The sequence below is a fragment of the Hyperolius riggenbachi genome, chromosome 3 (genome assembly GCF_040937935.1).
Source record: "Hyperolius riggenbachi isolate aHypRig1 chromosome 3, aHypRig1.pri, whole genome shotgun sequence".
NCBI classification, from domain to species: Eukaryota; Metazoa; Chordata; class Amphibia; order Anura; family Hyperoliidae; genus Hyperolius; species Hyperolius riggenbachi.
This window is the reverse complement of record NC_090648.1, coordinates 37,110,126-37,126,709: the sequence shown is the minus strand read 5'-3', so window position 1 is coordinate 37,126,709 and position 16,584 is coordinate 37,110,126. Positions and strand designations below refer to the sequence as shown.

The 16,584-nt window shown below is 47.9% G+C and overlaps 1 protein-coding gene across 1 annotated transcript in view; it reads right to left on the bottom strand.

Moving 5' to 3' along the window:
- LOC137562040 (extracellular calcium-sensing receptor-like) overlaps window positions 1-11,996 on the bottom strand; it is a 68,989-nt gene extending 56,993 nt beyond the window's left edge. Inside the window, exon 1 of the mRNA XM_068273381.1 lies at window positions 11,966-11,996. Coding sequence (XP_068129482.1) covers window positions 11,966-11,996 — 31 coding nt within the window. The remainder of the gene's footprint in view (window positions 1-11,965) is intronic.
- Between the last annotated feature and the right edge of the window lie 4,588 nt (window positions 11,997-16,584).

Here is a 16,584-nt window from a genome sequence, read left to right as displayed (position 1 = left end):
AAAATGGAGTGAAACGTACTGAAAAAAAACAGTGCCATTATCCTCATAATAAGTTACAAATAGAGGTGAATTGGCATTGCCATTGTGCCAATGTATAGGCTTCCACTGCAGCAGCTCAGGCTATTGTTTGGGAGTGATGGTTGTCACTCTTTATAAAGGGAACACAGTTGCTGTCATCATCATAGTCTTCACAAATCATGCCTGCTGTGTTATTTTGCAATTACGACATCATCTTTCTCAGTGGACTGCTACAGAAATTAGCAGTAAACTCACCCAAGTGACCATGTTCTCTGCAGATGTGGCCTCTCTGGTGTATAGAGAAAGAGAACGATGTTCTGACAGTTTCTGACATTTTATTTTTAAAGATTCTTTATTTCCATAAAAAGACTTTTAAAGTGGACCTGAACTCTTGCACAGAACTGAAGGAAAACATAGAGAAATGCACCCTGTAGGCATTTAGGGAATTTAACCTGTTTAATTTAATTTTTATTCCCCCTCATTTGTGTCTAATCACATGTTGTAATTTGATCTATCCCCGTGTCACTCACATGATTGCCACGGCAGAGATGGCAGATAAGCCCATTTGAAAGCACAGGCTATAAACAGAGGGTTTGATTCATTAAGCTGCTCTGTTAAAGCAGCGCATCTTAATGTGAAGGAGCGGCCGCTTATGCATGCCTTACATAGCAGCACTTGCAGCCATGTAACGAGCGTGCCCTTCTTAGGGGCATGCCTTCCTTAGATAGGAGTGTGCCTTCCTTAGGAGTGTGCCTTCTGTCGATAGGAGCGTGCCTTCCTTAGATGGGAGTGTGCCTTCCTTAGATGGGAGTGTGCCTTCCTTAGATAGGAGCATGCCTTCCTTAGGAGTGTGCCTTCCTTAGATAGGAGTGTGCCTTTCTTAGATAGGAGTGTGCCTTTCTTAGATAGGAGTGTGCCTTCCTTAGATGGGAGTGTGCCTTCCTTAGATAGGAGCATGCCTTCCTTAGGAGTGTGCCTTCCTTAGATAGGAGTGTGCCTTTCTTAGATAGGATTGTGCCTTTCTTAGATAGGAGTGTGCCTTCCTTAGGAGTGTGCCTTCCTTAGATAGGAGCGTGCCTTCCTTAGGAGTGTGCCCTCCTTAGATAGGAGCGTGCCTTACTTAGATGGGAGTGTGCCTTCCTTAGGAGTGTGCCTTCCTTAGATAGGAGCGTGCCTTCCTTAGGAGTGTGCCTTCCTTAGATAGGAGCGTGCCTTCCTTAGATGGGAGTGTGCCTTCCTTAGATGGGAGTGTGCCTTCCTTAGATAGGAGCGTGCCTTCCTTAGGAGTGTGCCTTCCTTAGATAGGAGCGTGCCTTCCTTAGATAGGAGTGTGCCTTCCTTAGATGGGAGTGTGCCTTCCTTAGATAGGAGCGTGCCTTCCTTAGGAGTGTGCCTTCCTTAGATAGGAGCGTGCCTTCCTTAGATAGGAGTGTGCCTTCCTTAGGAGTGTGCCTTCCTTAGATAGGAGCGTGCCTTCCTTAGATAGGAGCGTGCCTTCCTTAGATGGGAGTGTGCCTTTCTTAAGATAGGGGCATGCCTTCCTTAGATAGGAGTGTGCCTTCCTTAGGAGTGTTCCTTCCTTAGATAGGAGCGTGCCTTCCTTAGATGGGAGTGTGCCTTCCTTAGATAGGAGCATGCCTTCCTTAGGAGTGTGCCTTCCTTAGATAAGAGTGTGCCTTTCTTAGATAGGAGTGTGCCTTCTTTAGGAGTGTGCCTTCCTTAGATAGGAGCATGCCTTACTTAGATGGGAGTGTGCCTTTCTTAGATAGGAGCGTGCCTTCCTTAGATAGGAGCATGCCTTCCTTAGATAGGAGCATGCCTTCCTTAGATGGGAGTGTGCCTTTCTTAAGATAGGAGCGTGCCTTCCTTAGATAGGAGTGTGCCTTCCTTAGATAGGAGCATGCCTTCCTTAGATGGGAGTGTGCCTTCCTTAGATAGGAGCATGCCTTCCTTAGATAGGAGCATGCCTTCCTTAGATGGGAGTGTGCCTTTCTTAGATAGGAGCGTGCCTTCCTTAGATAGGAGTGTGCCTTCCTTAGATAGGAGCATGCCTTCCTTAGATAGGAGCATGCCTTCCTTAGATGGGAGTGTGCCTTTCTTAGATAGGAGTGTGCCTTCCTTAGGAGCGTGCCTTCCTTAGATAGGAGTGTGCCTTCCTTAGATAGGAGTGTGCCTTCCTTAGATAGGAGTGTGCCTTCCTTAGGAGTGTGCCTTCCTTAGGAGTGTGCCCTCATTAGGAGCGTGCCTTCCTTAGATAGGAGCATGTCTTCCTTAGATGGGAGTGTGCCTTTCTTAGATAGGAGTGTGCCTTTCTTAGATAGGAGCGTGCCTTCCTTAGATAGGAGTGTGCCTCCCTTAGGAGTATGTCCTCCTTAGGAGCGTGCCTTCCTTAGATAGGAGTGTGCCTTCCTTAGGAGCATGCCTTTCTTAGATAGGAGTGTGCCTTCCTTAGGAGTGTGCCCTCCTTAGGAGTGTGCCCTCATTAGGAGCGTGCCTTCCTTAGATAGGAGCATGCCTTCCTTAGATGGGAGTGTGCCTTTCTAATATAGGAGTGTGCCTTTCTTAGATAGGAGCGTGCCTTTCTTAGATAGGAGTGTGCCTTCCTTGGATAGGAACATGCCTTCCTTAGATGGGAGTGTGCCTTTCTTAGATAGGAGCGTTCCTTCCTTAGATAGGAGTGTGCCCTCCTTAGGAGCGTGCCTTCCTTAGATAAGAGCGTGCCTTCCTTAGATAGGAGTGTGCCTTTCTTAGATAGGAGCGTGCCTTCCTTAGATAGGAGTGTGCCTTCCTTATGAGTGTGACCGCCTTAGGAGCATGCCTTCCTTAGGAGTGTGCCCTCCTTAGGAGCGTGCCTTTCTTAGATAGGAGTGTGCCTTCTTTAGATAGGAGTGTGCCTTTCTTAGATAGGAGCGTGCCCTCCTTAGATAGGAGTGTGCCTTCCTTAGATAGGAGTGTGCCTTCCTTAGGAGTGTGCCTTCCTTAGGAGCATGCCTTCCTCAGATAGGAGCGTGCCTTCCTTAGATAGGAGGGTGTCTTTCTTAGATAGGAGCGTGCCTTTCTTAGATAGGAGCGTGCCTTCCTTAGATAGGAGTGTGCCTTCCTTAGATAGGAGCGTGCCTTTCTTAGATAGGAGCGTGCCTTCCTTAGATAGGAGTGTGCCTTCTTTAGGAGTGTGCCCTCCTTAGGAGCGTGCTTTACTTAGATAGGAGCGTGCCTTCCTTAGTAGTGAGCAGGGCCGGCCCGCTCATGAGGCGGGATGAAGATTTTGCCTCAGGCGGCACATTTCTAGGGGCGGCATCCGCCCGATGGTGGGTGCGGGGAGCCGGCCGCCAAGCTGGAGGGGTAGCAGGCTGGACGGGGGTATTGGGCCTAGCGGCGGGGAGGGGGGTCAGACCCCCCCTCCCTCGCCTGGGTCCCCCGTCCTCCGCTCCCCTCCAGCCTTAAATAGATCAGAAGCAGCCGCTACTCGTAAGAGGCACTGGCGGGGAGGACTCACCACTTCCTCGATCCAGCGTGCGCTCCACTGATGTCACTTCTTGCAACTCCGCCCACTGTATTGTAAGTGGACGGCGTTGCAGGAAGTGACGTCAGTGGAACACACGCTGGATCGAGCAAGGAAGAGGTGAGTCCTCCCCGCCCACTGCCTCTTACGAGTAGCGGCTGCTTCTGATCTATTTAAGGCTGGAGGGGAGCGCAGATCGGGGACCCAGGCGAGGGAGGGGGGGTCCGACCCCCCTTCCCGCCACTAGGCCCAATACCCCCGTCCTGCCCGCTACCCCTCAGGCGGCAAAAAGTCTAGGGCCGGCCCTGGTAGTGAGCCTTCCTTAGATAGGAGTGTGCCTTCCTTAGAAGCATGCTTTCCTTAGATAGGATTGTGCCTTCCTTAGATAGGAGCATGCCTTCCTTAGGAGTGTGCCTTCCTTTACATAGTAGCTATGTATAGGAAAGCATGCTTCTATCTAAGGAAGGCATGGTCCTATCTAAGGAAGGCACGCTCCTATCTAAGGAAGGCATGCTCCTATCTAAGGAAGGCATGCTCCTGTCTAAGGAAGGCATGCTCCTATCTAAGGAAGGCACGCTCCTAAGGAAAGCACGCTCCTATCTAAGGAAGGCATGCTCCTATCTAAGGAAGGCACGCTCCTATCTAAGGAAGGCACGCTCTTATCTAAGGAAGGCACGCTCCTAAGGAAGGCACGCTCCTATCTAAGGATGGCATGCTCCTATCTAAGGAAGGTACGCTCCTATCTAAGGAAGGCACGCTCCTATCTAAGAAAGGCATGCTCCTAAGGAAGGCACGCTCCTATCTAAGGAAGGCACGCTCCTATCTAAGGAAGGCACGCTCCTATCTAAGGAAGACACGCTCCTATCTAAGGAAGGCATGCTCCTATCTAAGGAAGGCACGCTCCTAAGGAAGGCACGCTCCTATCTGAAGAAGGCATGCTCCTATCTAAGGAAAGCACGCTCCTATCTAAGGAAGGCATGCTTCTATCTAAGGAAGGCATGCTCCCATCTAAGGAAGGCATGCTCCTATCTAAGGAAGGCACGCTCCTATCTAAGGAAGCCACGCTTCTATCTAAGGAAGGCATGCTCGTATCTAAGGAAGGCACGCTCCTATCTAAGGAAGGCATGCTCCTATCTAAGGAAGGCATGCTCCTATCTAAGGAAATCATGATCCTATCTAAGGAAGACACGCTCCTATCTAAGGAAGGCATGCTCCTATCTAAGTAAGACACGCTCCTATCTAAGGAAGGCATGCTCCTATCTAAGGAAGGCACGCTCCCATCAGCGCTTTTGTGGAGTGATGGATTATTTCACTTCCTGACGTCAGTCAGGAAATGAACTCTTTGACCCGAAAATTAATTAATACAATGTATTTAATCATAAAAGTGCTCAGGAAAACACTATACCAGCGCTTAAAAGAAAATGTGTGTTATCACGCCAGTGAAAAGCCCCTTAGCACGTGCAAGCACTCTTTGTACACGCTCATATGCACGCAAAGGTTTGCGTGTGCAAAGTTTAGCGCTGCGCGTGCGAATCTTTGCACTGGTGCGCGCAAAACGTCACACCATCCGCGTGATAAGCGTACTTTGCACACAGACGGTGCGACATTTCCAGTGCACCAAACAGCGTGCGATCAGTAACAGCTTTGCCCGTGCAAACTACTTAGCACCCTACTTTGCGCGTGCAAAGCTTTTAGGCGTGCTAACTGTGTTAGCCGCTTTAGTGAAACAAGCTCATAGTGTGAACAAGCCCTAAGACAGCTAAGAGTAATAGAACAGTTCACATCAGGCTGAAATTAAAGTACATCAGCATGAACAGGGGTGCAGCTAGGCCCAGGCAAACCAAACGGGTACACCCACAGCAGGGCTTCACCTACAGCAACTCCTCCCCACAGCCGGATTATCTACCAGGCATCAGAAGCAGTTGCTTTGATCTATTAAAAGGTCAGGGGCCCTGTAGCCCCAAAAAGATTTATTGCCACTGTAAATGTAACTCTTTTTGGTCCGTTAAAAACAAATGCTGCAGAAATACTCTCTAACATAGGCTGGGGGACTGGAATGACTAATGTTATCTGTGTTATCTCTGTCCAGCATTCAAACAACAGAAGCTGCTTGCTAGCCAAGAAGCAGGGCAGTTTCTATGCTAAATTGCACCCAGGTGCCCCGAGTATAGGCACAGCGGCAGGGGGAGCGGGCATAGCTAGTTACAACTCACCTTCCTTCCACGATCACCCGCAGCCTCCATCTCCTTCCCGTACCAGGTGTCCGTTGCCCCTCCACCACAATCAAAGATTCCCCCAGCAGCAGCTCAACTCAGAGAGGAAGTCAATGCATGCCAGTGCCCTATAAATATGGCACCTGATAAGTGAGGGACTGCCCACATGGGTTTCTCAATAAACTGCCTTCAGTATCAAATATCCCTGGTACCTGCTTATATCATTCCCGCCTGTCATGTGACCCAGGAAAGGCCATGGCCCCAGCAAAAGAATGTCTTTAAAACGCCAGGCAATCATGGGCCAGCAGACTGTCTAAAGCACCAAAAACATCACATCCTGTGATGTTATCGTCCACCCAGGCCACCCTGTGTGATGTAGCCATGGCAGTGAGTAAATGTTGCCATGGCAACCAATGAAATGTGCTGCCCTGCAAGGTCTAAAGACTATATATAGCCTATGTTAGTTAATCCCCAGTGCCATCAAGGTAAAAAAGTGTATGCGGGTATGTGTGATCACACCGATCGTCGCTGACAGTATGCGCGGTGACAGGAAGGATGGGAGAAGCATGTACACTCAAGAGACGACGCCCCTCCACCATACGTGGCCACTCAAAAGTGTACATTTGAAAAAGGCGCCTGGAAAAAAGGGCACCTGACTCTGATGAAAAAAAAGGCCAGATTCTGCTAAAAAAGGGGTCTGGTGTGGCTGAGATACCAACTTTGGCTACAAAAGTCACCTGCTGTAGCCAAAAAGCTAGTTTTTTAGTTTATAAAAAAAGCATGCTGTCATAGCCAAAATTTGTTGGGCTATGAAAGGGTGCTGTTATACCTGAAATTTGTTTGGGCTATAAAAGGGTGTTGGATATAGCTGAGAAAAGTGATATAGCCAAGAAAAGTAATATAGCCAAGAAAAGTGATTACTATCAGGGATGAGCAGAAACTACAAGGAAAAAATGGAGAAGGTGGGCACCAATGCTCGTGTTGCCATAAAACCAATTTATTGACAGCAGATGATAAAAACCAGAGGAGGCCCCCGATGGAGACCGCTCACCCCTACCTAACAGCTGTTTCACAACAAGCGTTGTTTCATCAGAGGTGTTTGCGGGGGTGCAGAGAGGCCGGTGACTGCGTTGAATAATGGCCGCACTTTGTATCCAAGCCGCGTGTCTGACGTCACCGCCCGCTCCTCCCACCGTATGTGAAGGTTCTCCCCTCCTCCAATCGGGCACCTTGTGTACATTCTACGTGGCGCTAGGATGCGCCTATCCCTACGGGGGGCGGGACAAGTATCAACCAATCATTGGCCGCAAAATACGAGTGATACATGCGGCTTTTTGTACGGACTCCAACGCGTCCCAATTCACTCCACCCGCTGGGTGGCTATGGCACCAACAAGCACACATTGCCCATAGGAGGAAGGGATCTCCCACATAATACAGCCAAATACAAGGAGGCCAGAGTGCAAGTGGACACAGCGTCTAACAGTATACCCATCACTAGCATTTAAAAGAAGCACAGAAACTAGTGCAGAAGATGCGGGGAGCATGCATTATATCATACAGTAACCTACCTCATATTACACCATAGAATCCCCTATAAGGGGGTGGGAGAGGAGAAAAAGAAAAGAGAACAGGGCAACCCAGAAAGGCAAGACTTATAATCTACTAACACTACACTGTACAGTAAATAAGTCCGTCCATTAGCCAAAAATAAAAAAAAAAATATTTTTTTTCCCAGAAAAGTTCAAAAAAATTCAAAAAAAAATATATTGGACGACAACCAGAGAGAGTCAATAGGGCTCCAAAAAACAACTTAACTCATTTTTATCATTTAATCCTAAATTCCCTACCGCATTTGTCACAGCAATAATTTTTGCCTCCCTCTGCAAAAGTACTTTAATTCTATTACCACCCTTAGCTCGAGGTTTCACAGTACACAGACCCACAATTTTCATTGCTGTAACATCTCCACCATGACTCTCATTGAAATGTTCCATCACCCTCGGACAGCTGTGTCCTGAACCAATAGACATACATATATCCAGGCACATCGCCTCTAGTTAGGACATTAAATAAATTATTAGGGAAAGGGAGGTGCTGAAGGGGGTGTGGCTAGAAACAGCAAAAAAACAATTAACCCTTCGCACACTGAAGTTTGCTGTTTCTAGCCACACCCCCTTCAGCACCTCCCTTTCCCTAATAATTTATTTAATGTCCTAACTAGAGGCGATGTGCCTGGATATATGTATGTTTATTCTTATCATTGACCCCTGTGGCTAGGGTCCAATTCTGTGCACTCCCCCCTTCCCCTGTATGTTTGTCAGCATGCAGACAGCTTATGCTGGTGTATGCGCATGGTGCACATGGACACATAACATTAGCTCCCTTGTGCGATTGGTAAGATGCACTGTCTGTCCCAGGAGAGGACGTCAGGATGTGTGCTCCTAATCCATTGATAGGTTTGATGCAATGAATGTGTTTGCATGTCTGCACTATGCATGTTACAGGGCCAGAGTTTGGACACCTATGTTTACCTGGGTACTTCTACGCAGTATAGGTGACTAAGCATAAGAATGCATTCTTCTGTGAACTAAAACCCTGGCTTTTAATTTAGCTGTAGGGATAACAGTTGTGCCTGGAGGAGTAAATCTGTGAATGCATTTGTTTGAACATTTGCATGTGAGTGTGCGAAGGGTTAATTGTTTTTTTGCTGAACCAATAGACCTCTTGTGTTCCTAGAGCCTTTCTCTCATCTCTCTGGTAGTCATCCCTATATAAAATCTACCACAGGTGCAATAGAGTGCATACACCACATATTTTGTACTGCAGGTAATAAAGTCCTTGATCTCAAAACTTTGACCACCCAGTATAATACTTTTACGTTTCTCGGTGAAGGGGCAGGTTGAACAGTGCCCACATGGATAATTTCCACTCGGTACATAACCTGACAACCAAGTCGTCTTGTTTTTACCTTTAAATTCACTACCAGGGCCGGATTTAGCACTAGGCACTGTAGGCCAGGGCCGGGCCGAGGCATAGGCTGGAGAGGCTCCAGCCTCAGGGCGCAGTGTAGGAGGGGGCGCACAATTCATTCAGCTGTCATTCCTAATTGTGTTTGAAGCAGAAAGAAATAAGAAAAGGAGATACATGGTAGTGACTACAAGCCAGATAACTAGAGATTAAGGTGTTGGGGGCCCTGGGCTGCCTCTTAGTCTAATAGCAATCAGTGTGTGACGGCTGGGGTGGGAGGGATGGAGGGGAGCATTTTGGTGTCTCAGCCTTGGGTGCTGGAGGACCTTGTCCCGGCTCTGCTGTAGGCACGTGCCTACAGGCGCCATGTGCTACAGAGGCGGCAGACAGCAGCGCAGCAAATCTCTCCAGCTGTCCTCACTCACCATGACAGCGCGCCCAGCTCCACATCCCACCCTGCTGTTCATCTGGTGTTGTATCGCAGCGCTAATATCTAATGCAATGCCGCCCCACTCTGCACTGAGAAACTCTGCACTGAATCCCTCAGTGCATCTGCTGACAGAGCTCCTGCGACAGGGGAGAGGGAGGGGCGGTGTGCCCAAACTTCCGTCGGGACTCTCGGACAGTGTGTAGCCGCTCAAGCAGAGCATTCTCCCCGGACAGGCATGAGAGGGGACAGGCTTCACGCTGCTGCAGCTCCAGCCGGAGAAAGAGTGTGGGATCCTCCTCCCTCTCCTCAAGGAAACTTCAAAGGCGGTCTCTGCTGTGCTGGTGAAGTATTTTTATTCTTCTTTTAGCAGTTTGATTGTCTGGAGCCTTAGGGGGGGATGGTGGGGGGTTGTAAAGTGTGTGTACATTGTATGTATGCGTGTTGAGTGAGCCAGGGTGTGTGTACAGTATGTGTATGTGTGTGCCAGGATGTCTGTGTGTGTCCACAGCATGTGTGTGTGTGTGTGTGTGTGTGTGTGTGTGTGTGTGTGTGTGTGTGTGTGTGTGTGTGTGTGTGTGTGTGTGTGTGTGTGTGTGTGTCTTTGTGTACGTGTGTGTGTGTCTCTGTGTGTGTGTGTGTCTTTGTGTACGTGTGTGTGTGTCTCTGTGTGTGTGTGTGTACGTGTGTGTACGTGTGTGTGTGTGTGTGTGTGTGTGTGTCAGAGTGTGTGCATGTGTGTGTGTCTCTTTGTGTACCTGTGTGTGTGTGTGTGTCTTTGTGTACCAGTGTGCATCTCTTTGTGTGTGTGTGTGTGTGTGTGTGTGTATCCACAGTGTGTGTATGTGTGTGCCAGAGAGTGTGTTTGTGTGCAGGGCCAGCACTACAATATAGGCAAGGGGGGCATGACCATCTGGCACCAGAGTCCGTAGGGGCCCCTCAAGTATATACCATTTTGCTCCTTCAGTTTGCCCCACTGCGGCCACCCGTGGCTTGTGTAACTGTGCTGTGTGGATAGTAGTGTGTGGTGAGTCGTCAGCTCAGCAGGCAGGAGAGGGAGGCAGGGATACATACGTTACCTATTTTGCATCATGGTTTCCATGGTTCCCTTTCCGCCTGTTGGAACGCAGTGGCGCTCTCCCACGACGTGATGTCACATTCCAGCATCGGAGAGAGCGCCGCTACTGTCTACCAGGCAGGACGAGAACCATATAAACCACATGCCTCCTTCCTGTGCCTGCTGAGCTGCTGACTTACCCCACCACCATCCGCACAACACAGTTATACAACCACGGGTGGCCATGGCAGGGCAAACTGAATTTTTAAAGGGGCAAAATGGGAGACGCTTGAGGGGCTCCTACGGACTTTGAATCAGGTAAAGTATGTGCATACCTCCCTCCCCTGCCTGCTGAGCTGCCCACCACCATAACAGCCCACCACCATCCACACCACACAGTTATGCCCACCACCATCCACACCACACAGTTATGCCCACCACCATCCACACCACACAGCTATGCCCACCACCATCCACACCACACAGCTATGCCCACCACCATCCACACCACACAGTTATGCCCACCACCATCCACACCACACAGCTATGCCCACCACCATCTACACCACACAGCTATGCCCACCACCATCCACACCACACAGTTATGCCCACCACCATCCACACCACACAGCTATGCCCATCACAATCCACACCACACAGCTATGCCCACCACCATCCACACACCACACAGCTATGCCCACCACCATCCACACACAACACAGTTATGCCCACCACCATCCACACTACACAGTTATGCCCACCACCATCCACACACTACACAGTTATGCCCACCACCATCCACACACTACACAGTTATGCCCACCACCATCCACACACTACACAGTTATGCCCACCACCATCCACACACTACACAGTTATGCCCACCACCATCCACACACTACACAGTTATGCCCACCACCATCCACACCACACAGTTATGCCAACCACCATCCACACCACACAGCTATGCCCACCACCATCCACACCACACAGTTATGCCCACCACCATCCACACCACACAGTTATGCCCACCATCATCCACACCACACAGTTATGCCCACCACCATCCACACCACACAGCTATGCCCACCACCACCATCCACACCACACAGTTATGCCCACCACCATCCACACTACACAGTTATGCCCACCACCATCCACACACTACACAGTTATGCCCACCACCATCCACACACTACACAGTTATGCCCACCACCATCCAAACCACACAGTTATGCCCACCACCATCCACACCACACAGTTATGCCCACCACCATCCACACCACACAGTTATGCCCACCACCATCCAAACCACACAGTTATGCCCACCACCATCCACACCACACAGTTATGCCCACCATCATCCACACCACACAGTTATGCCCACCACCATCCACACCACACAGTTATGCCCACCACCATCCACACCACACAGCTATGCCCACCACCATCCAAACACTGTTACACAAGCCGTGGCTGTGTTGCTGCGAGAAATGCACCAAAAAGGTATCCTGCTGTAGCCATGAAGTCATGTTGCATGCCGCACGGGAGGGAAGAAACACCGAACTTGCAGCCATTAATATCTGCTGTAAAGTGCTGTGGCTGTTTAGACCTGCAGGCACGGGTGTTCTCACATTTTCAACAAAGATTATTAAAATACCTGAATTTTCTGGAAGTAAATCTTTGTGAGGGCTCACCCTGCTGCCATGCCATTTCAGGTCTCTCCCTACTTATGTTCCCTGGGGCCCCTGCGCCGTTTCTGCCAGTGTGCCAACTCACCTGCCCTGGTGCATTCACTCCCCGTCTTCATCCTTGCTAGTTGTATCATCTCAGTAACCTGGCCCATGTCATTATGTAATAACTAGCAAGGATGAAGACGAGAGTGTACGAACTAATAGAGCAGTGCGCCAGGACAGGTGAGATGGTACGCTGGCAAAAATAGTGCAGGGGCCCCCATGGAGCCCAAGTCAAAGGGAGACCTGGGATGGCCTGGCAGTGCATGAGGGGTTGGGGGATAGATCAAGATGGGGACAGGCTGGCCAGAGTTTGCCAGTATACGGCGCCCTGCACACTGCAAATCAGTTTTGCGATTCCGTTTCCGATTTTCAATTCCGATTTTCCCTGAATACATTCAACAGAAAAATGGATCAAAAAATGCAGCATGCAGTAAAGATTAAAAATCGGATATTGGATGTAAAAAATATTAAAAAGCGGAATCGGAATCGCATGCAGTGTGCAAGGAACCTACACCCGCTTGTGACTGGCATTTGGGGCTGGTCTTTCATGCACCACACTGCTCTTTATAGAGACAACGTGCTCTAAATTTGGTAAAATCTGATTGTAAAAGGGGTGTGGCCTGTGCAAAGGGGCGGGGTTAAGGGCGCCAGAACTTCTGTGCCTATAGGCTCCTAAGTTGTAAATCCGGCCCTGTTCACTACACGTTATTGTGTCACCAATTGTCCTGCACCTTCTAAACGAAATCACTGGGGGATCCCGTACCTTATCTTTTAGGAATGGATCATCTCTCAACATTGTCCAATTTCGATTAATAGCCTCTTTAATCTTTCCTGCCATTGGAGAAAAGTCAAACGTGAAGAATGATCTCCTGGAGGATTTATTCCAATGATGGAGGATCAAATAAAAAGAAACCCAATAAGAAGGGTAACCCCAAAAGAAAAGATGTCCCTTTAGGAGGAGAAGGAGAGGGGGCAGGATGAAGGGGGAGGAGGAGAGAAGAGACAGGTAACCTGGAAGGGGCTGCCACAGGAAGAAACTAGGAAATAATGGGTTCCTTTCCTAATACGGAAGAATTAAAAATAGTAAATATAAGTGGAGAGCATATACCTGATGAATGTATACAGACTTTGAAGAAGGGTCTAAACTTTGCAATTGTCCAACAATTCGAATATTTCAGATTTGAGGTGGATCTATATATGGCCATTAGACGACTGAACATTGACAAGTTTTTTGCCATTAAGCAGTCAAAGAGTGAAGGATGTGAACATGAGGGAGATCCCATTATAGGAAATCTGAGCTTTATACCTCCAAAATTATCGAATACCCAGGACTTGCAATGTTTGCAGGTCCTGGAAGATCTACTAAGAGAGAACAAACAGATTGAGGAAGCCCAGCAAGCATTTAAACCATGTAAATCTGTTAAACCCTTCCCAGTAACAGCGGGATCCTCTCTTGACATTTTTCAACAAACTGTGCTGAGGGAAATGAAGGCTTTGATATATCCAGAAGATAAACCAAACCTAACATCTACGGAAGTTAAGGCACTGTCCTGGCTTAGATCACGGGAGGACTTAATTGTAAAAAAAGCCGACAAAGGCGGAAATATTGTGACCATAAGTGTTGATTACTATAAAAAGGTGAAAAATCAACAAGGGGAAAGGGGGAATAAATCCTCCAGGAGATCATTCTTCACGTTTGACTTTTCTCCAATGGCAGGAAAGATTAAAGAGGCTATTAATCAAAATTGGACAATGTTGAGAGATGATCCATTCCTAAAAGATAAGGTACGGGATCCCCCAGTGATTTTGTTTAGAAGGTGCAGGACAATTGGTGACACAATAACGTGTAGTGAATTTAAAGGTAAAAACAAGATGACTTGGTTGTCAGGTTATGTACCGAGTGGAAATAATCCATGTGGGCACTGTTCAACCTGCCCCTTCACCGAGAAACGTAAAAGTATTATACTGGGTGGTCAAAGTTTTGAGATCAAGGACTTTATTACCTGCAGTACAAAATATGTGGTGTATGCACTCTATTGCACCTGTGGTAGATTTTATATAGGGATGACTACCAGAGAGATGAGAGAAAGGCTCTAGGAACACAAGAGGTCTATTGGTTCAGGACACGGCTGTCCGAGGGTGATGGAACATTTCAATGAGAGTCATGGTGGAGATGTTACAGCAATGAAAATTGTGGGTCTGTGTACTGTGAAACCCCGAGCTAGGGGTGGTAATAGAATTAATGTACTTTTGCAGAGGGAGGCAAAAATTATTGCTGTGACAAATGCGGTAGGGAATTAAGGATTAAATGATAAAAATGAGTTAAGTTGTTTTTTGGAGCCCTATTGACTCTCTCTGGTTGTCGTCCAATATATATTTTTTGAATTTTTTTGAATTTTTCTGAAAAAAAAATAAAAAAATATTTTTTTTTTATTTTTGGCTAATGGACGGACTTATTTACTGTACAGTGTAGTGTTAGTAGATTATAAGTCTTGCCTTTCTGGGTTGCCCTGTTCTCTTTTCTTTTTCTCCTCTCCCACCCCCTTATAGGGGATTCTATGGTGTAATATGAGGTAGGTTACTGTATGATATAATGCATGCTCCCCGCATCTTCTGCACTAGTTTCTGTGCTTCTTTTAAATGCTAGTGATGGGTATACTGTTAGACGCTGTGTCCACTTGCACTCTGGCCTCCTTGCATTTGGCTGTATTATGTGGGAGATCCCTTCCTCCTATGGGCAATGTGTGCTTGTTGGTGCCATAGCCACCCAGCGGGTGGAGTGAATTGGGACGCGTTGGAGTCCGTACAAAAAGCCGCATGTATCACTCGTATTTTGCGGCCAATGATTGGTTGATCCTTGTCCCGCCCCCCGTAGGGATAGGCGCATCCCGGCGCCACGTAGAATGTACACAAGGTGCCCGATTGGAGGAGGGGAGAACCTTCACATACGGTGGGAGGAGCGGGCGGTGACGTCAGACACGCGGCTTGGATACAAAGTGCGGCCATTATTCAACGCAGTCACCGGCCTCTCTGCACCCCCGTAAACACCTCTGATGAAACAACGCTTGTTGTGAAACAGCTGTCAGGTAGGGGTGAGCGGTCTCCATCGGGGGCCTCCTCTGGTTTTTATCATCTGCTGCCAATAAATTGGTTTTATGGCAACACGAGCATTGGTGCCCGCCTTCTCCATTTTTTACTTGTTGATGTAAAGTTATGCTATGGCGGTTGCACAGTGTATGTGAGCCTATGGAAGCCTCTTAAATATATTTGCTGCTGGTCATTTACAAGGCTGAAGTACTAGTCATTCCTTCTTTTTGTGGAATGAGCAGAAACTACACCAGTGCGAATGTATGCATCGTAGTTCGCATCTACGTATCGTAGTTTGTAGGTGAAGTTTCAAAACTACGCTTATGAATTTACGCATAGCGAAGTATTGCTACGCATAGTTTACATCCACTGCACGTAGTTAACATGTGTATTTTGATGTAAACTAAAAATGCGATACTCATGTCTATTTTTCAGCGTACAATTGTATGCTTACAAAATTAAGCATTGGAAATGGGAATGTACCCATGGAAGAGTTCCTGTTAAAAGAATTTACAGAGGAATTAATGCGGACATTTTTTCGCATAAGGGCATAAGCGTCCGCTTACACTACGCTTCGCACTACGCTTAATTGCGTATTTTAATGCATAGTGTACGAAATGCATACAAAGGGAATATTTGATTTTGAAGCCATAGTTTGGCAAAGCGTAATTGCGTAAAACTACACGTAGTTCCAGCGTAGCGAAGTTGGCTGATTACGACCATCCCTGAATACTATGACCTACAAGATGTCCTCACTTGTGCATGGGTAATTACGTTTGTAACAATGACACAGGCATGTCATTGATGCCAGCAATCATTGACACGGGGTCTTAGATCAATGAACGGGAACTGCGTTCTTCTTCATTGATCTCCCCTCTAACGATCGGTGGCGAGAACATGCACGGGAGCAGTCACGGGAGTGAGCGGGAGCGAGCGGCGTATGTCTACGCCCCCTACACCTCCTCATCGCGTCCCCACACACCGCAGTATACTGCACATGTGTAGTATGGGAAACTCAATACTGCGGGTGTGAATAAGGCTCCCATCAATGGGAACGCGATCACTGTGGTTGTGGCTTGGGGCTACACTTGTGCAATAGCCTCCGAATGACCAAGACCAAGCTGCTTGCTGAAGAAGGGTCCTGGGAGGACAGCGCAGACACAGGATGATTGCTGGAGGAATTTTATTGGGAATGATAAGAAAAAAATAAAAAAAAACATTATTTCTTAGTTTTTAGCGATTATAGTTTTAAAATAAAACATACTATTGTGTGTTAGAGATGGCCCGAACGGTTCGCCGGCAAACGGTTCCTGGCGAACTTCCGTGGTTTGCGTTCGCGGAGAACCGCAAACTTTTCCGGAAGTTCGATTCGTCCCCAGAGTGCATCATTAGGGTCAACTTTGACCCTCTACATCACATTCAGCAGGCACATTGTAGCCAATCAGGCTACACTCCCTCCTGGAGCCACCCCCCCATTCCCCTTATAAAAGTCAGGCAGTGTCAGGCATTGGACTCACTTGTGTGCCTGCAGTAATTAGAGAATACAATACAATACAATACAATAACATTTGTAAA